The sequence below is a fragment of the Cucurbita pepo genome, chromosome LG16, assembly GCF_002806865.2.
Source record: "Cucurbita pepo subsp. pepo cultivar mu-cu-16 chromosome LG16, ASM280686v2, whole genome shotgun sequence".
NCBI lineage: Eukaryota > Viridiplantae > Streptophyta > Magnoliopsida > Cucurbitales > Cucurbitaceae > Cucurbita > Cucurbita pepo.
In genome coordinates this window covers 8,329,361-8,353,471 of record NC_036653.1, presented here as the reverse complement: position 1 = coordinate 8,353,471, position 24,111 = coordinate 8,329,361, and the positions used below count along the sequence as shown (strand labels likewise).

At 40.3% G+C, this 24,111-nt stretch overlaps 7 protein-coding genes and 1 non-coding gene across 10 annotated transcripts in view; 5 read left to right on the top strand and 3 right to left on the bottom strand.

Annotated features, from left to right (window-relative positions):
* The first annotated feature begins 1,529 nt into the window (after positions 1-1,529).
* Positions 1,530-4,581, top strand: LOC111777085 (extensin-2-like). The gene is made up of 2 exons (XM_023656521.1): positions 1,530-3,455; positions 3,892-4,581. The coding sequence occupies exons 1-2, from the start codon at positions 1,530-1,532 to the stop codon at positions 4,579-4,581; spliced, it is 2,616 nt and encodes an 871-aa protein (XP_023512289.1).
* Positions 4,582-6,235: 1,654 nt separating this feature from the next.
* Positions 6,236-7,114, top strand: LOC111777084 (extensin-2-like; the record flags this gene model as incomplete). Its single annotated transcript, XM_023656520.1, has 1 exon — positions 6,236-7,114. A coding segment is annotated over one exon (489 nt), but the record flags the coding sequence as incomplete, so codon positions are not given.
* A 58-nt stretch (positions 7,115-7,172) lies between these two features.
* On the bottom strand, positions 7,173-11,278 carry LOC111777800 (tRNA-specific 2-thiouridylase MnmA-like). The gene is made up of 10 exons (XM_023657518.1): positions 10,851-11,278; positions 10,548-10,622; positions 10,152-10,205; positions 9,883-9,961; positions 9,630-9,757; positions 9,188-9,271; positions 8,858-8,941; positions 8,347-8,498; positions 7,954-8,104; positions 7,173-7,790 (listed from the first exon to the last, which is right to left on the bottom strand). The coding sequence occupies exons 1-10, from the start codon at positions 11,196-11,198 to the stop codon at positions 7,335-7,337; spliced, it is 1,611 nt and encodes a 536-aa protein (XP_023513286.1). The 5' UTR covers positions 11,199-11,278; the 3' UTR covers positions 7,173-7,334.
* Positions 11,279-11,475: 197 nt separating this feature from the next.
* On the bottom strand, positions 11,476-12,034 carry LOC111777804. Its single transcript, XM_023657524.1, has 2 exons — positions 11,607-12,034; positions 11,476-11,502 (listed from the first exon to the last, which is right to left on the bottom strand). The coding sequence occupies exons 1-2, from the start codon at positions 11,952-11,954 to the stop codon at positions 11,491-11,493; spliced, it is 360 nt and encodes a 119-aa protein (XP_023513292.1). The 5' UTR covers positions 11,955-12,034; the 3' UTR covers positions 11,476-11,490.
* Positions 12,035-15,195: 3,161 nt separating this feature from the next.
* LOC111777803 (transcription factor MYB46-like) lies at positions 15,196-16,586 on the top strand. Its single transcript, XM_023657522.1, has 2 exons — positions 15,196-15,480; positions 15,741-16,586. The coding sequence occupies exons 1-2, from the start codon at positions 15,212-15,214 to the stop codon at positions 16,360-16,362; spliced, it is 891 nt and encodes a 296-aa protein (XP_023513290.1). The 5' UTR covers positions 15,196-15,211; the 3' UTR covers positions 16,363-16,586.
* Positions 16,587-17,595: 1,009 nt separating this feature from the next.
* Positions 17,596-17,677, bottom strand: TRNAS-GCU. The gene has a single exon. It is a non-coding gene; the product is annotated as a tRNA-Ser (tRNA).
* Positions 17,678-18,469: 792 nt separating this feature from the next.
* Positions 18,470-22,415, top strand: LOC111777799 (dicarboxylate transporter 1, chloroplastic-like). The gene is made up of 3 exons (XM_023657517.1): positions 18,470-19,828; positions 20,322-20,543; positions 21,794-22,415. Exons 1-3 carry the CDS (start codon positions 18,704-18,706, stop codon positions 22,154-22,156), a joined length of 1,710 nt encoding a protein of 569 aa, XP_023513285.1. The 5' UTR covers positions 18,470-18,703; the 3' UTR covers positions 22,157-22,415.
* An 842-nt stretch (positions 22,416-23,257) lies between these two features.
* LOC111777801 (protein DETOXIFICATION 42-like) overlaps positions 23,258-24,111 on the top strand; it is a 4,391-nt gene continuing 3,537 nt past the window's right edge. The window contains exons 1-2 of one of the 3 annotated variants that reach the window (XM_023657519.1): positions 23,258-23,405; positions 23,860-24,059. In XM_023657519.1, coding sequence (XP_023513287.1) covers positions 23,968-24,059 — 92 coding nt within the window. In that variant the 5' untranslated portion in view covers positions 23,258-23,405; positions 23,860-23,967. Of the gene's footprint in view, positions 23,482-23,711; positions 23,730-23,859; positions 24,060-24,111 lie in introns of those variants that run through there. The other 2 variants (XM_023657520.1, XM_023657521.1) reach the window with 2 other exon arrangements.

Genomic DNA, 24,111 nt, shown 5'->3' with positions numbered 1-24,111 from the left:
ATGGTTAAGACAGTCTCTGCATCTCTTCAATCCATGGTTTAGCATTTTGGTTAGCTTGATGGTTAATACCTGTCCTTTCTTGGTAGTAAGTTGGCGGAGTATTGTCTCAGGCCTTGTGTCTCCTGAAATTGGCCCGCCACTGAATGTACCCACCAGTCAAAAAACGATGGTTCGTACGAATATCAGACTCAGACTTATTCGACACGTGGGATTGAATTAGCGACAATGAGGCCGAACAAATTGGGGGAGATTTATCAACAAACATTGCCCCCCCAACTCTCAGTTGCAACCGAATTCCCCACAAAAGAAGTAAAACACAATGAACAGGAATATTGAATGAAACTGGAATGCGAGGTAGACGGAGGAAAGCGTGGAACTCTTAAGCGTAGCAGGGGAAGTAAAACACAATGTCATCGTTGGGTGGCATCTTGGTGGACTGATCCAATGAACCAAAAACGAGGTTCGAATTTCACACAATGGAACTGAATTTGTGGAATTGAATAGGGTTTTGGAAGAACAGGGAAACAACACCATAAACCCCGCCAACAAAAAACTAAACAATCAAATTTGGGATAATTATACGACCTTCATAAAATATCGTTAATACCGTTGATGCCAAGCCTATCATTTTTTTTTTTTTTTTTAACAAATTGGAGTACAATGTTGAGGGTTGTTGATATGAGGCCTCTCTGTTAAACCAAAATCAAAATAATGCCTTAAAGGAACCATTCTTTGTGAGGGTTTGAAACCTCTCCCTAATAAATGTGTTTTAAAAATTGTAAAGCTGGTAGTTATACGTAATAGACCAAAATGGATAATATGTGCTACTCGTGTTGTTACATCTGATTCTTGATTTGTATAGAGGTGTGTGATATGCCAAATGGAATATAAATGTGGAGACCAAAGGATTACTCTACCATGAAACATGTTTTGGGGTAATTTTAATACTTTCATTATGTAACTCAAAATATAAGGTTTTATATAAGTGGAAGGAATATAAGAACTAAAATAAGAATCATCTTAAGATGGAACTGTTATAAAAGAAATTATGAAAATTAAATAAAAAAATGTCACTAAAGTCAACAAAATAATAAAATAAAATAAAAGGATTTTAGAAAAAATATAATCTAATTAAAATAAAAGAATTATTGAAAGTCAAGGGAGACTACTTTAATTAGAAAGCATATTGATTTATTCTTGCACCAATGGCATTGTATGGAGGATGAAAGATACTGTGGGAACGTGCATTACTTTAGTGTCTTAAATGAACCAAGGCTCAAAATGCATTTGTCCGGCCAACAACTTTGTAGTCGGTAGCCACGATCTTCTAAAGCTCAATATTCAATCAAAATTTCAAAAAGTCAGATCTGCAATGAAAGAAGCTTGAATTAAAAATTGTAGTTTGATTATCATAATCATAATCCGGCATTGATGAGTAGAATATAAAGGGTTGGAAGCACACCTTGAAATGCAACTCACAACATCAATCTAAGTGTTGTTTTAGAGAGCTAAGTGCCCATTGCCTGACGATGGGGACTATGAAACCTCTGAGGCATTGGCCTCACCTGCTGTTCCCGGCGGTGGTGATTTGCCTCATTGCCACTACCGTCGTTGTTGCTCAAGACGATGAAGAGTTGCTACCTATCAAAAAGCCTCAACTCGGTCAAATTGAGTTACATAAGCATCAACATCCCAAACATTTTCCACCTAACCATTATCACTCTACACCCCCACCTTCCCCAAAATATCGCCACTACCACAAGCCGCCGCCCCAAAAATATCGCGGTCACCCCAAGCCATTGCCTCCCAAGTATAAGCACCACAAGTCGCCACCACCACCCTACGTCTACAAGTCTCCGCCGCCACCACCCTACGTCTACAAGTCTCCTCCACCTCCTCCATACATCTATAAATCTCCTTCGCCGCCACCACCATACGTCTATAAGTCTCCACCACCACCACCATACGTCTACAAGTCTCCACCACCACCTCCGTACATTTATAAGTCTCCTCAACCACCCCCCTATGTCTACGCATCTCCTCCTCCACCATCTCCATACGTCTATAGCTCTCCTCCACCGCCTCCCTACGTCTACAAATCTCCTCCTCCACCATCGCCACCCCCTCCTTACGTCTATAGCTCTCCTCCACCACCATCTCCATCATCACCACCACCCCCGTATGTATATAGCTCTCCTCCACCACCATCTCCATCACCGCCACCTCCCTACGTCTACAAGTCTCCTCCTCCACCATCTCCATCACCGCCCCCGCCTTACGTCTATAGCTCTCCTCCACCACCATCTCCATCACCACCGCCTCCTTACGTCTATAGCTCTCCTCCACCACCATCTCCATCACCGCCACCTCCCTACGTCTACAAGTCTCCTCCTCCACCATCTCCATCACCGCCCCCACCTTACGTCTATAGCTCTCCTCCACCACCATCTCCATCACCACCGCCTCCTTACGTCTATAGCTCTCCTCCACCACCATCTCCATCACCGCCACCTCCCTACGTCTACAAGTCTCCTCCTCCACCATCTCCATCACCGCCCCCACCTTACGTCTATAGCTCTCCTCCACCACCATCTCCATCACCACCGCCTCCTTACGTCTATAGCTCTCCTCCACCACCATCTCCATCACCGCCACCTCCCTACGTCTACAAGTCTCCTCCTCCACCATCTCCATCACCGCCCCCACCTTACGTCTATAGCTCTCCTCCACCACCATCTCCATCACCACCGCCTCCTTACGTCTATAGCTCTCCTCCACCACCATCTCCATCACCGCCACCTCCCTACGTCTACAAGTCTCCTCCTCCACCATCTCCATCACCGCCCCCGCCTTACGTCTATAGCTCTCCTCCACCACCATCTTCATCGCCGCCACCTCCCTACGTCTACAAATCTCCTCCTCCACCATCTCCATCACCGCCCCCACCTTACGTCTATAGCTCTCCTCCACCACCATCTCCATCACCACCGCCTCCTTACACCTATAGCTCTCCTCCACCGCCATCTCCATCGCCGCCACCTCCCTACGTCTACAAGTCTCCTCCTCCTCCATCTCCATCACCGCCCCCACCTTATGTCTATAAGTCCCCTCCACCACCATCTCCCTCTCCACCACCTCCCTATGTTTACAAGTCTCCCCCACCACCATTTCCATCGCCGCCTCCACCTCCGTACGTTTACAAATCACCTCCTCCACCATCTCCCTCTCCTCCACCTCCCTATGTCTATAAATCACCACCACCTCCATCACCATCCCCACCTCCACCGTACTATTATAAGTCACCACCACCTCCATCTCCATCTCCTCCCCCTCCTTATATCTATAAGTCACCACCTCCACCATCTCCATCACCACCTCCTCCATATATTTATAAATCTCCACCTCCACCANCCCTACGTCTACAAGTCTCCGCCGCCACCACCCTACGTCTACAAGTCTCCTCCACCTCCTCCATACATCTATAAATCTCCTTCGCCGCCACCACCATACGTCTATAAGTCTCCACCACCACCACCATACGTCTACAAGTCTCCACCACCACCTCCGTACATTTATAAGTCTCCTCAACCACCCCCCTATGTCTACGCATCTCCTCCTCCACCATCTCCATACGTCTATAGCTCTCCTCCACCGCCTCCCTACGTCTACAAATCTCCTCCTCCACCATCGCCACCCCCTCCTTACGTCTATAGCTCTCCTCCACCACCATCTCCATCATCACCACCACCCCCGTATGTATATAGCTCTCCTCCACCACCATCTCTATCACCGCCACCTCCCTATNCTCCATCTCCATCACCACCTCCTCCATATATTTACAAATCTCCTCCTCCACCATCTCCATCACCTCCGCCACCTTACTATTACAAGTCCCCTCCACCTCCATTGAAATCTCCACCACCCCCTTATTACTATAAATCTCCTCCACCACCATCTCCATCACCACCACCTTACTATTACAAGTCTCCTCCACCTCCATCGAAATCTCCCCCTCCACCGTATTATTATAAATCTCCACCACCGCCATCTCCATCACCACCTCCTCCATATGTTTACAAACCTCCTCCTCCACCATCCCCATCACCACCACCTCCTTACTATTACAAGTCTCCTCCACCTCCATTGAAATCACCACCACCTCCTTACTATTACAAGTCTCCTCCACCTCCATTGAAATCACCACCACCTCCTTACTATTACAGGTCCCCTCCACCTCCATTGAAATCTCCTCCTCCGCCATATTATTATAAATCTCCACCACCACCATCTCCATCACCACCTCCCCCATATGTTTACAAATCTCCTCCTCCACCGTCCCCATCACCACCACCTCCTTACTATTACAAGTCCCCTCCACCTCCATTGAAATCTCCCCCTCCCCCATATTATTATAAATCTCCACCACCGCCATCTCCATCACCACCTCCTCCATATATTTACAAATCTCCACCTCCACCATCTCCATCACCTCCCCCGCCTTATTATTATAAGTCACCTCCACCCCCGTTTTCGTCACCACCACCTCCTTATTACTACAAGTCACCTCCTCCACCGTATTAAATCCAAACATCAACAACACTATAGTGCAACTCGTCCCCACTTCCAAAAGTACCAAGGGATGACATTTCTATTATATTAAATTGCATGAATAACGTTAGCCAACTTCTAATGCATACGGTGAAGTTGAAGCCGATCGATTTCTTCAAAGATGTGATCGTCACTCGAGCTCTCGCTAGTAAATCATTCGGAAAGAGTGGTCGTATTATTTTTTGGCATCCAAGATCCAGATGCTAAAGATTTGAATTCTATCAATTGTTGTATTTGATTNTATAGCTCTCCTCCACCACCATCTCCATCACCGCCACCTCCCTACGTCTACAAGTCTCCTCCTCCACCATCTCCATCACCGCCCCCGCCTTACGTCTATAGCTCTCCTCCACCACCATCTTCATCGCCGCCACCTCCCTACGTCTACAAATCTCCTCCTCCACCATCTCCATCACCGCCCCCACCTTACGTCTATAGCTCTCCTCCACCACCATCTCCATCACCACCGCCTCCTTACACCTATAGCTCTCCTCCACCGCCATCTCCATCGCCGCCACCTCCCTACGTCTACAAGTCTCCTCCTCCTCCATCTCCATCACCGCCCCCACCTTATGTCTATAAGTCCCCTCCACCACCATCTCCCTCTCCACCACCTCCCTATGTTTACAAGTCTCCCCCACCACCATTTCCATCGCCGCCTCCACCTCCGTACGTTTACAAATCACCTCCTCCACCATCTCCCTCTCCTCCACCTCCCTATGTCTATAAATCACCACCACCTCCATCACCATCCCCACCTCCACCGTACTATTATAAGTCACCACCACCTCCATCTCCATCTCCTCCCCCTCCTTATATCTATAAGTCACCACCTCCACCATCTCCATCACCACCTCCTCCATATATTTATAAATCTCCACCTCCACCATCTCCATCACCTCCTCCACCTTATTATTATAAGTCACCTCCACCCCCCTCTCCATCACCCCCACCACCTTACTATTACAAGTCCCCTCCACCTCCATTGAAATCCCCACCACCCCCTTATTACTATAAATCTCCTCCACCACCATCTCCATCACCACCACCTTACTATTATAAATCTCCTCCACCTCCATCTCCATCACCACCTCCTCCATATATTTACAAATCTCCTCCTCCACCATCTCCATCACCTCCGCCACCTTACTATTACAAGTCCCCTCCACCTCCATTGAAATCCCCACCACCCCCTTATTACTATAAATCTCCTCCACCACCATCTCCATCACCACCACCTTACTATTATAAATCTCCTCCACCTCCATCTCCATCACCACCTCCTCCATATATTTACAAATCTCCTCCTCCACCATCTCCATCACCTCCGCCACCTTACTATTACAAGTCCCCTCCACCTCCATTGAAATCTCCACCACCCCCTTATTACTATAAATCTCCTCCACCACCATCTCCATCACCACCACCTTACTATTACAAGTCTCCTCCACCTCCATCGAAATCTCCCCCTCCACCGTATTATTATAAATCTCCACCACCGCCATCTCCATCACCACCTCCTCCATATGTTTACAAATCTCCTCCTCCACCATCCCCATCACCACCACCTCCTTACTATTACAAGTCTCCTCCACCTCCATTGAAATCACCACCACCTCCTCCTCCACCATCCCCATCACCACCACCTCCTTACTATTACAAGTCTCCTCCACCTCCATTGAAATCACCACCACCTCCTTACTATTACAAGTCTCCTCCACCTCCATTGAAATCACCACCACCTCCTTACTATTACAGGTCCCCTCCACCTCCATTGAAATCTCCTCCTCCGCCATATTATTATAAATCTCCACCACCACCATCTCCATCACCACCTCCCCCATATGTTTACAAATCTCCTCCTCCACCGTCCCCATCACCACCACCTCCTTACTATTACAAGTCCCCTCCACCTCCATTGAAATCTCCCCCTCCCCCATATTATTATAAATCTCCACCACCGCCATCTCCATCACCACCTCCTCCATATATTTACAAATCTCCACCTCCACCATCTCCATCACCTCCCCCGCCTTATTATTATAAGTCACCTCCACCCCCGTTTTCGTCACCACCACCTCCTTATTACTACAAGTCACCTCCTCCACCGTATTAAATCCAAACATCAACAACACTATAGTGCAACTCGTCCCCACTTCCAAAAGTACCAAGGGATGACATTTCTATTATATTAAATTGCATGAATAACGTTAGCCAACTTCTAATGCATACGGTGAAGTTGAAGCCGATCGATTTCTTCAAAGATGTGATCGTCACTCGAGCTCTCGCTAGTAAATCATTCGGAAAGAGTGGTCGTATTATTTTTTGGCATCCAAGATCCAGATGCTAAAGATTTGAATTCTATCAATTGTTGTATTTGATTTTACATTATACTCTGCAATGCAAATTTATTGTTTCTAGTTTGGCATTGCGGTTAATCACAATTTCGTCTAAATTTATGCATTTTGAAATCTAATTTATGATGATGAGATTGTATACTTCCAAAGACATGATTAAATCGATTTGATCCCTCAGTTAAAAGAAACAACAAACAACTCAGTCGATTCAAAAGGCGTCGGAATAAGAGAGGAGAGCTCCTATATTTGCTCCATCACAAACATAAAAATATGTCATAATTCAGTCAACAGATTCAAAGGAATAAAATATGGGTTTCACTCTCATTGCAGGGCTGTAGTCAAGGATTCGATTTCTAAACTAAGGCAAAATTAAAATACCTGCAGCAGCTTCTTCCGAAGGCTTCCAAGCCATTTCATTGGGGCTGTGGTGAGTGCTTCATCCGAAGCCACTTCTCCGGTTTGCTCAACCACAGTGGTTTGTTGATTCTTTAACACGCCGTGTATTTTTGTATCATCTTTAGGTTCACATTCTTTCGTAGCATTCTCTGGTTTAACTTTTATCTTTATTGGTTTACCAAGCTTCGACTTATCTTCCATTTGTGCAATTTCAAGAGCCTTTGCACATACAGGAAACCCCTGATCATCCCAAGATTCTAAAATCACACCCGACCCAATGCATCTCCTTCCCTCATAAAAGGCTGCAAACTGGCCTGCTGCAAGGCCTTGGTCATCTTCGCTTAGATGGACAACTGCAACATCTTCATCACTATCTTCATTGCGTTCCATTGTCAAATTGCAACTATAGAAACTCGGGCCATGTCGGACCTAAAAATTGTATAAAATCATCAAATAAGGGGGAACTGGAAATGACATCAGTTCAAACACAAATTTGCTCGAATAAACTGACTCCTGTTGAACAGTTACAGGCAGGCCAACTTGAAGTAGTGAAACTAGCGAGAAATATGAGAGATGGAAGCTGAAACTTTACCTTACATTGAAGCTCAGTAAATTGGTCTGGAACCAACCCACTAAGCCATTTCAACGATCCAACTCGAAACAACCGCCTTCTTTTGTCAAGTGAGAAATAATTTCTCGACACAAATACTACATTGTTCCTAATATCTTTCTCCACAACATACCTGCATTAGACCAATGCATAAAAGCTGAAGAGACATAACAAAAGAATATTAACTTGAGAAGCAACAAATTGGAGATAATCTAACGTGATTAGTTATTTAAAACTAAACTGGCACCCTGAAACGTTCAAATCTACTCTACCAAGTAGAATTTAAGATGTTCGTGAAGATTTGGAAGTGGTCATAAACCGCTAAACAGCTGGAAACATCGAACTTATTCTTGAAAATAAACTAAAAAGGCATACCAAGGTCCTCCAGGAAGTTTTAGGCCTTGGCGTTGGCCAATCGTGTAAAACCAAAACCCTCGATGTTTGCCAAGAAAATCTCCCGACTCTGCCTCCAATATCACACCTTCGTCCTCCCCAATATGTCTCGCCACAAATTCACTAAATTTTATCTACACATCAAAGAAACAGATTCTGCATTAATTCTACCGCAAGATACCTTACACAGAGACCCTTCTTCTGAAACTGGATGAACAAGATTTTTTTCAGTCATGAAGAATAAGGAAATAAAAACCCAGCTCGGGGAAAGTTTAGCCATCAGAAAAATTCTTCAACAGTTAGCAAATTTTATACTAAATTCTTTGAGCTATTCTGTCATTTTAAATAGTGATAACATGTAGAAGGATATTTTTCAAAAATATAAAATGGCAACACTAAAATATTAGATATATTGGCATTGACGAATGAATTTTGAGAAAGCATTCAGTCCTCCAAGTAAAATAGATGCATAAATCATCACATCCGAAACTACCTTCCCAAGGAAACATATTCCTTGTGAATCCTTTCTGTCTTTGTTTGGTAAGTTGAATTTTGCAGCAAGTTTGCGAACCTCATCCTGCAGATAATTGCTGAGGGAATATAAGGCTGAGAGGGAAAAATATTGCTGAAGTTACAACTCAAGGAAAACATATTAACAAGATCACAAGCACACAAGTATGCACTAGATGAAAGACAGTAGCCAGAGTTGAGATAGGAGCAAGAGCCAATTCATGATATGAACTTACTAATTGAAGCATTTATATGATTCATGATATCTTAAAAACCCACGATAATAAATGCTGTAAAGTACGCTTGAACAAACCTTCGGAATACAACCAAGAGGGAATAAAAGCCTCTTAAGCTGGTTCTGTGAGAGATGCGACAGAAAATATGTTTGATCTTTGACCTAAGAAAACAAAAATAGTGAAGAGAAACAAGAAATCTTTAGTTTGGAGCAAGAAGGAACAAGGAAGAGACAAATGTGTTCGACAATGAACCTTGAACTAGGTAAGCAATCATATTACTTGTTAATGATGTTTCTAGAAGGATTACAACAAATATTAGCCCATACAATTCATCAGTGTAGGTCATATTTATGCCACAGAGTAATATATGAGACTTAAAGTTGAATTACTAATGGCATCACTAACTGTCATGCACAGAACAATCGACTGCGAAATATTGAAGTTAAGCAAGTTATGATTGATACTCCCTATTGGATAGGGTAGAATGAAATAAAGGCCAATGCAACCATTTGTAGATACCATGTCCTTGGATAGTTCTAAAACAGAAGGTTTATCCATTTGATCAGCAGATGGATGAATAACATTCGCATAATGCCCTGAAGCAACATAATCAAACTCCATATTGCTTATTGCATCCATGAATGCACCTGGAAAAAGCAGGGAATGCCTTAAATTATATTAATACAAAAAACATTATAGACATAACCAAAAACTTGACAATATAGCAAAAAAAAAATTATGAAGTCCATTCAAGTAAATTTAATGAACATACCAAACTTTATTCTTGTGTTACAAAGGACATCAGGGTTTGGAGTACGGCCACATCGATATTCTTCAATTATATAAGAAACCTAAAAACATGAACTAAACAATATTCATCAGACAGAAAAACTAACCCAAAACTATTTCGTCCTGTTAGAAAGAACACATGAGCAAGATGGTCAGCCAGCACAACCATAATCAAATTGGTTTGATGTAGTACATCATTAAGTTATCCAACAAAGTTATAGAATAAAATTTTGTAGTTGTAAAGGCACTTACCACGTTCCTCCAATATTCCTCTGTCAAATGAACCACTTCCAATGGTACATCAACCTGAAAACCAGTGTACATTTTCAGTTCTAATTCTCTCTTCAGCACAAACGACGGCAGAAAATAAGACAGATTCTCCCCACACGCAGAACCTATAACTACGCTTAGCATCATGTGCCGAAATAACTTATAGGTATCTTGAACAATGTTCAATTTGGATGTTTNTTTTTTTTTTTTTTTTTTTTTTTGCCAAATTAAAAGTCTGTTTGGATTAACTTCCTAGCACTTAAAAAAAGTGCTTCTAAATGCAAAAATAAGTGTTTTTAAGACCTTAGAAAGTCAATCAGAACAATCTCAAAACTCTGCAAGTCTAGATGGATTCATAAAGCTAAAATAGTGACAAACCTGATCACAAACAGCTTCAGCATACTTCAAATCATCGTCCCATGGGCATTCTGACCAAAAATTCTCGAAGTCTTCCTACGCAAACAAAATCCATCAAAACTGCGGTCACATGAAAAGGCTATTGTCCTCTGCCCAAGAACATACATATCATATACATAGCAAAGCAGAAACACGTCCACGCTCGTCATTAATTATAATCCTAAACACCGATTGCGCCAGCATTCCCAATATCAGCTTCCTTACTTTACAAGGAAACACATGAAGCATATGATCTGTTCCATTAAAGGAACAAAGAGTACGCACCTGAAACCATATCTTGAGATAGAAGGCAGTGCAGGAGTGGCCGGCAGCGTGGAGGAGGCGGAGGGCGACGCTGCTATCGACGCCACCGCTAAGAAGAACAGCAACTTTGAGCGGATAGCGAGGCATCGAACATGAGAGGAAAGGCTCCAAGTCGCCATCCGAGAGGCCTTTAGCTGAATAAGATTCCGAGGCTTTATGCACAGCAGAGGAGGCGGAGAATCGGGTGAGGAAGAGTCGAGGCCTGTGGCGGCGGAGAACAGGTCTGAGAATTGAGGGGCGAAGGGGAAGAGAAGTGAAATGGGAGATCGGAAGAGTGCACCAAACGGGCTTCACTCTCAGTCTCAGCATCACTGTAATTGATTCCTCCTTATATCCACCGCCGCGGCATTCTTCTTGCTCCGAAAGGAAGACGAGCCGAATAAACTAAAATAACATATTATCCAAATTAATTTCGTTGAAATTTTAAATGAAAATAATGAAATTGACGATAACTGATATATGGGCCATTTCAGAAGCCCATTTCGTGTCCATCTGGATCACTGTCCTGAAGAGTGACTGGNACATGAAAAGGCTATTGTCCTCTGCCCAAGAACATACATATCATATACATAGCAAAGCAGAAACACGTCCACGCTCGTCATTAATTATAATCCTAAACACCGATTGCGCCAGCATTCCCAATATCAGCTTCCTTACTTTACAAGGAAACACATGAAGCATATGATCTGTTCCATTAAAGGAACAAAGAGTACGCACCTGAAACCATATCTTGAGATAGAAGGCAGTGCAGGAGTGGCCGGCAGCGTGGAGGAGGCGGAGGGCGACGCTGCTATCGACGCCACCGCTAAGAAGAACAGCAACTTTGAGCGGATAGCGAGGCATCGAACATGAGAGGAAAGGCTCCAAGTCGCCATCCGAGAGGCCTTTAGCTGAATAAGATTCCGAGGCTTTATGCACAGCAGAGGAGGCGGAGAATCGGGTGAGGAAGAGTCGAGGCCTGTGGCGGCGGAGAACAGGTCTGAGAATTGAGGGGCGAAGGGGAAGAGAAGTGAAATGGGAGATCGGAAGAGTGCACCAAACGGGCTTCACTCTCAGTCTCAGCATCACTGTAATTGATTCCTCCTTATATCCACCGCCGCGGCATTCTTCTTGCTCCGAAAGGAAGACGAGCCGAATAAACTAAAATAACATATTATCCAAATTAATTTCGTTGAAATTTTAAATGAAAATAATGAAATTGACGACAACTGATATATGGGCCATTTCAGAAGCCCATTTCGTACCCATCTGGACCACTGTCCTGAAGAGTGACTGAAGAGCCCGTTTGAACCAGGCCCAATTTGCATTTTTTATAATTTTCTTTTGTGTATTGTCCACTTTACCCTTGGCCTAGTTTTTTTTTAGTTTTTAGCTCCCAATGAAAAAAAAAGAATAATCTTTTAAAAGAAATAAAAAATCACAAAAATAGCCGATTGCCATACACAATTACACCACAAAAATAGCAATAAACCCACCAAGATTCCTCATTATTGTTCATATAAATGTCCAAGCCCAAGCATAGCGTGATAGTTGACGTATCACATTTAGTCAATTCTATTATCTAATATATGTTTTTTTTTTTTAATGTGAATTGTAACACATCTCCTTACCCTTAATATTTTTTATATATTTTTAGACGTATCAAATTAAAATCATAGACCATTCAATTAATTAACACATATACGTTAATTAATTAACCAGACAAAAAAATTTAAATTGTCCCTCTTAAAGAATGAAATATAACATAAATTATATATAAGGGTTGTTGGTACATTATGAGCTATAAGTGCAACGGTTGTCGTCTCTTTTTTATGTTCGTTTTTCCTCCATCACTCTTTAACTGATGAAACATATTAGATCGTTCCATTTTTGTAATGAGATGTAGGTCGGAGCTTAGAGTGGGTAACATTTATCTTCTGTTTATGCAGTGGTTAGTAAGAAGGGAAGCCTAATTTTGAAGCAACCATGCCCTCTAGAATTGAGATAGAGAATTATGCTAATTTGAGAGTGGTTGACAGAAGTGAAANTTTTTTTTTTTTTTTTTTTTTTTTTTTTTTTTTTTTTTTTTAATTTCTTTTTGTTCAACTGCCGACATGGGCACGAAAAGAAATAATTTATTTTTTTATTTTTCTCAGGAAAATTTGAACTGCATAAAACGCATCGGTTTGTATGATACACATGTCAGGATAAATTGAAGCAAATTAAATTATGCATTTAATACTGCCGACATGGCCCGATTAATACTAAATATCACCACCTCCTTCCCCTCCCCTTTGATTCGAAATTGCGCTAAACTCGCTTTTCCAAGTGATTACTGTTAATTAATGATGAAATTAATTTTGAGTCAATAAGCAAAGGTAGTTTTGTCATAAACCAAATAATTTCTCCAATATTGGTATTTACATCATTAGGTTTCTGAATTATTGCTTCATTTTAATCCTCACCCAATAATATTTAACCACGAATCTCGACCTGCCACATCGACGATTATTATTATTATTATTATTATTTTCTTTTTTAAGGGGATTGATTTTGTGTTGTATTATTCAGCGAGTGGCCCCATGGGAGATATTGCAATGTGGGCATTTGAAATATTGGGCAATGATGTCAAAATATCAAGCCCAAATAATTCATATACACATAATTTTGGTCATTCTTTTTTCTTTTTATGGTTTGACTTTGCCTTTTTAATTCCTTTGTCCTAATTCACTCACATTAATCCATTTAATGTTTCTTCTTTCATAATAATAATAATAATCATATTATATGATCAATTGAATGGTATAAAATTTAATTTCAATATCTACGTATCTAATTCAAAAGAGCAAGGAAATGGGTGTCCTTGTTTGCTGCATTTTCTCGTTATATCTCTCCCTACTACTTCATTAAAAAAGCAGAAAGCTACTTGGAACCTGTTTGTTTTATTTATTTACTTCCACATATTCACAAAACTAAATAAATAAAACAAACGAAAATGTATTTTTGTTAATTTAAGGATCTAATAGTGTTTTGGTGTAATTCTTAAGATTGCTGGATGAAATTAATTTTTTGTTTTTATATTAAAATAAATAAAAAGGAACACAAAGACGATTACTGAAGCATTCTCTAATTTGTTTAGTACATTTTGGACATTTTAAGTTGATTGCACTAAAAATACGTCAAATGGAAAACCTAATTTCTAAGGCAAAATAAAATAAGAAAAACATTTTCATATAATAGTAACTTGAAACACAATTTTCCATTCTTTTCAGCTCAAAAATTTCAAAGGCCCGTACGCTTTTTGGCCTCCTAAAAATATGTCTTTTTCTTTCGGAAATTGAAAATGTGTCTGTTAATTACAATACAATTTTAATTCCATTTCTTAATGCCTGATAATATAATTAAGCTTTAAAATAATATTAAAAAATGGATTAAATCTTATATTAATATTTATGAGGTGAACAATAAGGGTATATAAAAATAGATATTTTTTAAGGTTATTATTATTCATATATAATCCAACTTTTTAGACACGGCAGAAATAAAATGGGAGGAGAAGGAGAGTTGAAGATTTGCAAATCCAACTAACACAATGTTTGGAGAATTGTATGATGTGGATGAACCAAAACCAAGTATTGCGCCCAAATTACATGTCATCGTCATTTTTCTAATTCCTTAAATAATTGTTCAATAACAAAATTAATTCGGTTTAATATCTCTCTAAATTTTAAATTTTATTTTATTTAAACATATCTAACAAATTAAGGCCCAAAACCCTAAAAATTTTAATTTATTAAAATTTATTTTTTTACCTAGAGACTTATTAAATAAAAAATCAAATATTTATTTAAGCTATAAAAAAAATAAAAATAAAAATAAAAGTAAAAAGGATCTATCTTGAAGTACACGTGTGGAAGAGAGAGAAATTAGGTTATGTGAAGTGGAAGCAAATATCTTGGCTTGGCTGGAAAACAAACCCTCTCTCTCTCTCTCTCTCTCTCTCTTGTTAGTGAAGAAATGTGGATTAAATTTAACCCAAAAAAAAAAAAAGTAATTGAGTCAAAGACAAGACGACACCGTTCTCTCTCCGACTAAATTTTGAATTTTTTTTGAATTTTTTTTTGAATTTTTTAATAATCAGGTCCCCCTCCAAACCGTTTCTACCAAAGACCCATCAACAACCCTATATCTCTCTCTCTCTCTCTTCCCAATATTGTAAGCAAGCCCCACAAGCATCAGAATCATCATATTTCATTTTTCCTACTCCATCTTTACTCTATAAATTCCACATAGATCCACATCAACCCAGTTCGAACAACAACACATTTCCATTACTGATCCCAATGAGGAAGCCTGACCCCGCCGCTGCTCGCACCACCAAGCTCAGAAAGGGCCTCTGGTCGCCTGAGGAAGACGACAAATTGATGACCTACATGCTCAACAATGGCCAAGGCTGCTGGAGCGACGTCGCTCGTAATGCCGGCCTTCAGCGCTGCGGCAAAAGCTGCCGCCTCCGTTGGATCAACTACTTACACCCTGACCTCAAACGCGGCGCCTTCTCTCCCCAAGAAGAACGCCTTATCATCCATTTGCATTCTCTCCTCGGCAACAGGTCTTTTCTTCCATCCATTTTTCACTTAAAAAGTTTAAATCTTTTAATAATAATAAAATAAATGGTTAGTTAGCAAAACGTAATATGTTGGGTAAAAACGTAATATGTTGGCAAACGGGTATGATTAAAAAAATTCTGGGTTTTGTTTAATCTTCCTCTCTAATTAAACTGGTTTATTGTATTTAATCATTAATTAATGTTATTATTAGAGGCAGCTGCATGCACAGATTTTAAAACGTCTACGTAATTATAAAATGCAGATGGTCACAAATTGCGGCGCGATTACCAGGAAGAACCGACAATGAAATCAAGAATTTTTGGAACTCAACCATTAAAAAGAGGCTCAAGAATTTGTCCTCAACGCCGTCTCCCAACACCAGCTCCGCCGCCTCCCCCTCCGACAACTCAAAATCCATTCCTTTTGGCGGCCTCTTATCCACTCAAGATTATCAACAACAACAACAAGGCTTAATTGATTACCCCATTTACGCTTCCGATCCCTCGCCTTCCATTATCGCTCTCGATCCCTTCCCGGCCTTCACCGCTGACGCCGAACCGGGTTTTTTCCTAGAACACGACAGTTTCTTCAATAATCTCCCTGTTTTGCAGCGTGTTAACACCACAACCGTCGTCACTACCGCCACCACAGCCGCCACAACCCTAGCTAAAGAAGCTAACCATGGTAATTACTTAATTAGCAACATCAACTGCCTCGCTAATCACAATAATAATAGCAACAATAATCCAAAGATGGAGAACATCAATGGTGAGGTTGGAACAAATTTTGTCCACGAGGAGTTTTCAATCGGCGAATGGGAGCTGGAAGATTTGATGAAAGACGTTCCTTCTTGCTTCCCATATCTCAATTTTCAAGTGCAATAGTAAAACAGTATAGATTTGTTGAAAATGTGTTCATAGAAGAAGTTAGATGAATGGGAATGATATGGTAGACACACAGAAGACCCTTCAAACCCACTCCATTAAACAGAGCTGTGGATTAAGCTAAGAGAAACAATATTGTAAAGAGAGCTATACGTAGTCTGTTATTATTAGTAACATGCATGTACAGCAAACATATTGGGAAATTAATGGAAGTTTGTTATTGTTCTTCGTTTCTCAAGATTATGAATGAAAATCATACGATTATTCATTGTATTAATGGGGTTTAATGATCACTAAATCTCTCGTCCACTAAGGGAATCAACAAGAACCACAACATCTTTTATCATTTGTTTTGTTTTTTGTCCCTAAACCTTTTGCTTTTCGTAGTGACTTTCCCATTTTTTTCATGACTAATTATGTGAATGAGAGATTAGTTAGCACATGCTTGGTTCCAATTCTAAATCCCATTATGCAACACACTATCTCTCTCTCTCTCTCTTTCTCTTTTGTTTTACCTAAAATAAATGTACCCAAACATTCAGATATGATTTTGAAATGGGTATGAGTTTTTCTTTAAATCAGGAGATTATGAATGTGGTAACGCTCTTACTGAGTTAATTTTTATAAAATACAAGAATGAATAACTTTAATAAAGGATTAAATGATGCATAAACATAGACACACACTAAAAAATATGGTCACATAGAGAGTTCTCCCAATAAAGCTAGCTTGGAAAATGACCCAATTGAAATATTTTACACAAATGAGGTCATTAAGTAGACATAAAAAGGGACCCTTTTTTATTTTTCCACTTAAATGAATGATAAAAAGAATGTCCCTTTTGCTGCCCAATCATTTTGTTAAGGACTTACAAGGCTAGGCCATGACTAACATGTGTATCTATTTTAATTATTTTATTTAGAAAAACTAAATCTTTGGTTACTTCAATAACAAACAAAGTACACTTCATCATGTCTTGGATTAGTTGCTCGAGTGATTTGGGGGAATTTTTCAAATTCATTCTCTTTCATTAGGGTTCATAGTGTTTTTTATATTAAAGAAAAAAAAGGGAAAAACCACACTAAAAGGTTAATAATAATATTAAAGACTATTAAGTAATAAACATGTTTAATAAGTGCATTGGGTTGGAATTAGGGCAAACTCTGATATTGGCCCGTGGTATCGGGCCCAAGATAGGGCCTCTTAAACCGTAAAAGGAAAATAAATAAACAACGTCGCCTGAGAGATTCGAACTCTCGCGGGGAAACCCCATGTACTTAGCAGGCACACGCCTTAACCACTCGGCCAAAGCGACAATTTGTTGATGGAATCTCCATAAATATTATTTTGAATATTTTATCAAGTTGTTTAGTTTTAAAATATTATTGTCTGGCATTTTTTTTTGAATAGATCATTTTTATTCCAATTTATAATTAATTTCATCAATTCATTATTTTTGTATTATGTTAATTATATTATACGGTGTGACAATGTAATATCATATAGTCCAGACATCTTATAACATAGTTATTAAGTTTAATATACCTTAGTAGAACAAATCTGAAAGTATATGAAGAAAATAAATACAATTTTAAAGATTTAGAAATGTATATAGAGAAAAATATAGAAGAAGGAGAGTGAATAGATAGACATAGGGATATAATATTGATTCATATGGTTCACTAGAACTATATCTGACATGTGTGGCTTAGCTGGCTGACACTGACAGCTGGAACTTATAAATCAAAACAGTCACGCCTCTTGGCTACTCCGTTGAGTCATTCCACCCCTTACCCGTTTCATTTTTTATCGGTTCTGTTCACCAATTCATTTAATTCCACCGTTTCTCCTCCGTCTCTATTTGGAACACTCCTATTTCCACTTCCACGGGTGGTGCACGTGTCGCTACATTTCACTATCACAGGGGTGATTCCGTCATTTTCTTTCACCCCCTTCCTGACCTCACATGTTAGATCTCTTCCTCCTCTTCCACTTAAAGACCATCCACCATTTACCTATTGCCACGTGGATTATCGAATATCTCATTGGCTCCAACTCTCCACGTCATCCGCGATGGATTCTATTTAGAATCACCACGTGGTTCGCCCTCCCAGTTCGAAAGTTCGCCGCATTAACCAACTTCGGCGGATCCTTCGAAGCTAACTGTTCGCCTTTTTTTTTTCTTTCTCTTTCCATCTTTGGTCGAATCGTAGTTCTTCCATCCAAAACTCCGCCTTTGGATTTCTGTCCAGTGTCCAGTAGTTGTTTTTCGATTTGAAAATCTCGACGGCTGTCGATCTTCTCCACCGCCGTTGCCGTCGCATTAGACCAACACCGGTTAATGGCCTCTCTGGCGCTGACTTCATCGTATCTCCCTTCTCTCCGGTCGCGCCTTCCGAAATCTGATTCGAATGCTCAAATTCGTTGCTCCTCTCTCCGTTCCAGCCTTCCCAAAGCCGCCATTTTCGGGAATGGCATCAGAACTAGCTTCCGCATTCCGTCTTCTCTATCAAGTGAAGCTAAATCCGTTAAACCAGCTCTAAATATCGGAAGCTCTCGTGGAAATCTCAGTGCTTTTACTGTCCGAGCGGCTTCTTCTTCTCCTTCTGCTGCTGTAGCTCCGGCTTCTCAGCCATGGCAAGGTGCGGCGATTAAGCCACTTATTGCTTCGATTGCTACGGGTATCATTTTGTGGTTTGTTCCGGTTCCGTCTGGTGTTTCTCGAAACGCGTGGCAATTGCTCGCGATTTTCCTCGCTACCATTGTTGGGATTATAACTCAGCCATTGCCTCTTGGTGCTGTTGCTTTGCTGGGACTAGGCGCCTCTGTTCTGACTAAAACCCTAACTTTCTCTGCTGCCTTCTCTGCGTTTGGTGATCCCATCCCATGGCTCATCGCTCTTGCCTTCTTCTTTGCTCGAGGTTTCATTAAGACCGGACTTGGTAATCGAATTGCTTATCAATTTGTTTCTCTATTCGGTAGTTCGTCGTTAGGGTTAGGGTACAGTTTAGTATTCAGTGAGGCCCTGTTGGCGCCGGCAATTCCCTCAGTGTCGGCCAGAGCAGGAGGGATATTCCTTCCACTGGTGAAATCTCTCTGTGTTGCTTGCGGTAGCAATGTTGGTGATGGTACGGAGAACCGGTTGGGATCGTGGTTGATGCTCACTTGCTTTCAAACTTCGGTGATTTCATCATCCATGTTCTTGACGGCTATGGCTGCTAATCCTCTGAGTGCGACTCTGACGTATAACACGATTAAGCAGACGATTGGATGGACCGACTGGGCTAAAGCAGCGATTGTTCCAGGATTGATCTCCTTGATTGTGGTGCCATTGCTTTTGTATGTGATCTATCCGCCCACGGTGAAAAGCAGTCCAGATGCACCAAAGCTTGCCAGAGAGAAGTTGGACAAGATGGGACCAATGTCCAAGAATGAGATCATAATGGCTGGAACTCTGCTTCTCACGGTATTAAACCATCTTTGTCCCTGTCCCTACTCTTTTTCTCGTATCAGTTCGAAACTTTTGCCTTTTGCTTTTTAGCTTTTGAGTTGATTGAAATCTAGGAACTTCATGTCCTATTTCGAAACTTTTACATTTGCTTCTATATTTGCTTAATCGTAATAATCAAACTCTGAAAACTACTTATCTCAAAAGTTAGAACACTATCGATTGTGCTGGAACATGTATTATAGAGTGTGTTACTTTTTGCTTCTCTTAATGTGGTTTGCTTATCAGCAAGTTCAAATTGGGATGTTGAACTCTAGTGCTGAAGCTTTTAGTGAGTTATTTCATTGTTTAGCTCGCCAAATGTATTCTATGTGTGGCTCTTAATGTGTGGCCTAATTATCAAGTGGAAGTTGTATGCCTGGTCTAGTCCTTGGTGTACGTTGGAAAGTTATATTGCTTTAAGTTGCACAGTGGAGATGTTAACAGCTGCCTATCTTATTCCTTGGATCAGGTGGGTCTTTGGGTTTTTGGAGGGGTTCTTAATGTGGACGCTGTTACTGCTGCCATCTTGGGATTGTCCGTCCTTCTTGTTACAGGCGTTGTGACATGGAAAGAGTGCTTGGGAGAAGCTGTTGCCTGGGACACTCTTACATGGTTTGCTGCACTCATTGCAATGGCAGGGTATCTCAACAAATATGGTCTCATCTCCTGGTTCAGCCAAACTGTAGTGAAGGTTTGCCTTGAATTCCCTTTATTTACATGCCATTGGCCTTTGCGCGGGCAATTGATAATCTGAGTATATGAGTGTGGATGCATGATTAGGAACAAGTTTAGCATGAAACTTGGGGTAGGAAAAAGGCTTCTAATTAATTAAAAGCACTTCTTAGATCCATCTAAACAACCAAAAGTTTCTTTCTAAATTTAAGAATACCAAAAAGCCCTGTAATGAGCATTATGTTTCAAAAGTACCCACATAAAAGTATTACTACCAACATTCAACCAGAACTTCCTCTAAGATATCTTTATGTCCATATTCAAGGTTTTTGGCTTTTAGATTTCTTCATTGATTGTTTTCTTTAAGCAAAAGAACAGAAAATAAAAAACAATAGGAAAGCATATGGGAGCAGGATATTGGGCTTGATTCTGGAGGTCACAAACATCAGAGATAAAATTACAGATAAGTTGAAGGGAGTTTGATCATACCTAGCAGGCTATTTTGAGTTAGTGTAGATACCACTTGAATTGTTCCTAGTAGAGCCTGTAGGGTGGAACGTTTCATAAACTAGTGAGTCCACGCATCTGATAAATGAAAATAAGTGGCATCCTACGCAGTTCAAAGATTGTGCCTCAAGATTCCCTTTTACCATTCAGTGATATTTGCCAGAATCTGTGCTTCTTCCTTCCCTCACCTAAAGAAAAATCCGCAAGGAAAAAAATCTGGAAAGAAAATTTTTAAGGCCATGTTTGAACTTTATGCTTGTTCCTTCCAATTTTTGCTCTATGATTTTCACCTTTCTTTAATAAGCATTTGAATTCATAACCAAACTCTAAAAACAAAAACAAGTTTTTCAAAACTTGACTTAGTTTTTTTAAAACTTATTTAAGAAAATCAAAAAACAAAAAACAAAAAACAACATATTATCAAACGAGGACTAGGTTTAATTTTGAATTTGCTATAACATTATACATGCTGCATATAGCTCCATGAGGTAATGGAGTCTAATAACATCAACTAACTACCCACTGCTGAACTTCAATGGACATCTGCTCGGTGTTCCCTTCAAGATTTGCTCTATTCATCAATACTGTACAAAACTAGCCAGATGTTGCATAGGGAGGCTCGGATTCTGATCTTTGCACATAGTTATATTACTTGATCTTTTAATGCATTCAGAATGCTGTTGTCGCTGTTGGCAATCTACTATTGTTACTGTGCTACGTTGGATGAGTAACTCTTCTCACAAGTTTGTGCTCTTTCCACAGTTTGTTGGTGGACTTGGCCTTTCATGGCAGCTGTCGTTCGGCATTTTAGTTCTTCTCTATTTCTATTCCCACTACTTCTTTGCAAGTGGAGCTGCTCACATAGGCGCGATGTTTACCGCCTTCTTATCTGTTGCTAGTGCTTTGGGGACGCCCCCCTACTTTGGAGCAATAGTACTTTCCTTCTTATCTAACCTGATGGGTGGCCTAACCCACTACGGCATTGGCTCAGCGCCTGTCTTCTATGGTGCCAACTATGTTCCTCTTGCTCAATGGTGGGGCTACGGGTTCCTCGTATCTATTGTCAACATCATTATCTGGCTTGGCATTGGAGGAATGTGGTGGAAGGCCATCGGTTTATGGTGAAGCAACTGATCTAGACCAAGATTAAACCATCCTGAATTTGTTAATATGTCTCGAGGTACAATTTTCTTCCTAGACCTTTGAGGCAGGTTGTAAGTTTGCTTTTTTGATCTCATATTTATTATTTTCACTGCCAAAATGATCCTTTAGTGACATCTATGAGATTGTAATCTGAAAACTAGAAGATGTTACTCGAGATAAAGTTTACATGTACCAGAAAAAACTTTGATATTGCAGATTCATTATTTTACTTGGTTGGTAACTGCAGCTTTCTTTCTCAATGATGATATAATTGAGAGATAAACAGGCAAAGATGGAGGTTAGGCAGGCAGTAGAATCAGGAATGGTAGCATTAAAAGTTTATGGTGATCTTAGGGGGATGGTTTCCACCTCTTATGGAAATGGAAGCAGAGAAGTATTTGTGCCACAGAAAGGAGGTGGGAAAAAAGGAGGTGGGAAAAAGGAAGCGGGAAAAAGGAAGCTTCCTCGCTTTTATTTGACCGAATCAATAATATAATTTCAAAATTAATAAATTAGTCGCGTATTCCCGATCTCAACCATAGGGCTATTATAGTCTTTCTACAGTTAAACCAATTCTCGATGCGAAGTGGGCGTCTTCCCAACTTTGAGTCTGGTCCTGCTATGTGTCAGCAACATATGCAAAATGCTGCCATGTGTCTTTTACTAAATCACGAAAATCATTTAACATTTTCAATAATCCACTTTAAACTTCCTTCAAAATTATTAAACCAATTACTCTATTTTTTGTTAAATGCAAAATTAATGTTATAATCAAAATACAAAAATATTAAGAGTGGAAATGAATATTTTAAAATTTTACCAAGAATATAATAATTAAAGTATTATATTTATTCCATTTTTAAAAGATATTAAAATTTTATTCATTTTGAAGAAAAAAAAAAAATCTGATTGGAGGTCAATTCCAAATAACCTAAAATTAGTTACCATTGTTAGATAATGCGTGGAAATTATTCCAAATTATTGGCAAGGTGGACGAATCTAACCCTGACCGTTCTTTCCCTAGTGGAAAAGACGAAGAGGCCCTTTTCTTTGCCGCTTGGCTTTTGCCCGCCAATGCCAATGCCAACGCCAACGGCCCAACGTGCATGTGATCGGAGTGCCCGGGTATTTCTTCCCTAGAAAATGCCTCACTTTCCTTCGCTTTCTTTCCATCATCTGACCGACCAACTCGCCCTCTTCGCCTTCCACTTCCTCAAAATTTGGCTTCCAAGTAAGCGACTCTCTTCTCCTTTTTCTTCTGCGCTTTGAATTTGAAGTGGGTCTTTCTCCACACCGGCGGAGTTGAGGTATCCAACTTGAAATGTCTTTGTGAGACTGTTTCATCCAACTGGGAACTTTCTTCTGTTTAGTCTTTCAGTTGAAATTTCTTCTTGTGTAGCGGTTTGTGGTTCGTGATGTCTACAAATCAGGAAATTTTGTCCAATGATTTGAATGCTTTTGGCTTTTTGTACATTGAATGGTTGATCTTATTCTTCACGACTGTTATTGGGACAAAAGTTATTTTAGGGTCTAACTTGCTTGACGGGCAGACGCAGTAAATGAAATGGGTTTCGTTCATTTTTTTATGAGTTGTTCCTTCTGGCGCTTGTTGCTGAAACCCACTTTAATATCAATTGTTAGGTTTTGAAACAATTGAAGTTTCAACGTTTTTGTTCATTCTGCAGGTTCTGGGATTCGATTTCGAGCTTCTTTCGTCTTCAATTGGGCTATAGTTATCTGCCTGTGTCACTTGAGAACATAGGCACCATGATCATTTAGAAACAGTTCAGGGGATGGCCTTCTCGATCATGTCCGAGGAAGATGACCCTCATTCATATTGGGATAAAACAAGAACACCTTTTCGTATCTTCTTCAAGGATGCCAAGTAAAGAAGCTGCTGAACATTTCTTTTCCTTTCCTTTTTTTTTTTTTTTTTT

What these genes read in the sequence shown, in the direction of transcription:
- LOC111777800 (XM_023657518.1), bottom strand. Translation starts at nt 11,198, where the DNA reads ATGCTGAGACTGAGAGTGAAGCCCGTTTGGTGCACTCTTCCGATCTCC. An exon ending in CTGAAGCTGTTTGTGATCAG is followed by an intron (nt 10,206 to 10,547) that starts GTTTGTCACTAT and finishes ACTGGTTTTCAG; the next exon opens with GTTGATGTACCATTGGAAGT. An exon ending in AGGAATATTGGAGGAACGTG is followed by an intron (nt 9,962 to 10,151) that starts GTAAGTGCCTTT and finishes TCATGTTTTTAG; the next exon opens with GTTTCTTATATAATTGAAGA.
- LOC111777804 (XM_023657524.1), bottom strand. Translation starts at nt 11,954, where the DNA reads ATGCTGAGACTGAGAGTGAAGCCCGTTTGGTGCACTCTTCCGATCTCC.
- LOC111777803 (XM_023657522.1), top strand. Translation starts at nt 15,212, where the DNA reads ATGAGGAAGCCTGACCCCGCCGCTGCTCGCACCACCAAGCTCAGAAAG. An exon ending in CATTCTCTCCTCGGCAACAG is followed by an intron (nt 15,481 to 15,740) that starts GTCTTTTCTTCC and finishes TATAAAATGCAG; the next exon opens with ATGGTCACAAATTGCGGCGC.
- LOC111777799 (XM_023657517.1), top strand. Translation starts at nt 18,704, where the DNA reads ATGGCCTCTCTGGCGCTGACTTCATCGTATCTCCCTTCTCTCCGGTCG. An exon ending in CTGGAACTCTGCTTCTCACG is followed by an intron (nt 19,829 to 20,321) that starts GTATTAAACCAT and finishes TCCTTGGATCAG; the next exon opens with GTGGGTCTTTGGGTTTTTGG. An exon ending in TCAGCCAAACTGTAGTGAAG is followed by an intron (nt 20,544 to 21,793) that starts GTTTGCCTTGAA and finishes CTCTTTCCACAG; the next exon opens with TTTGTTGGTGGACTTGGCCT.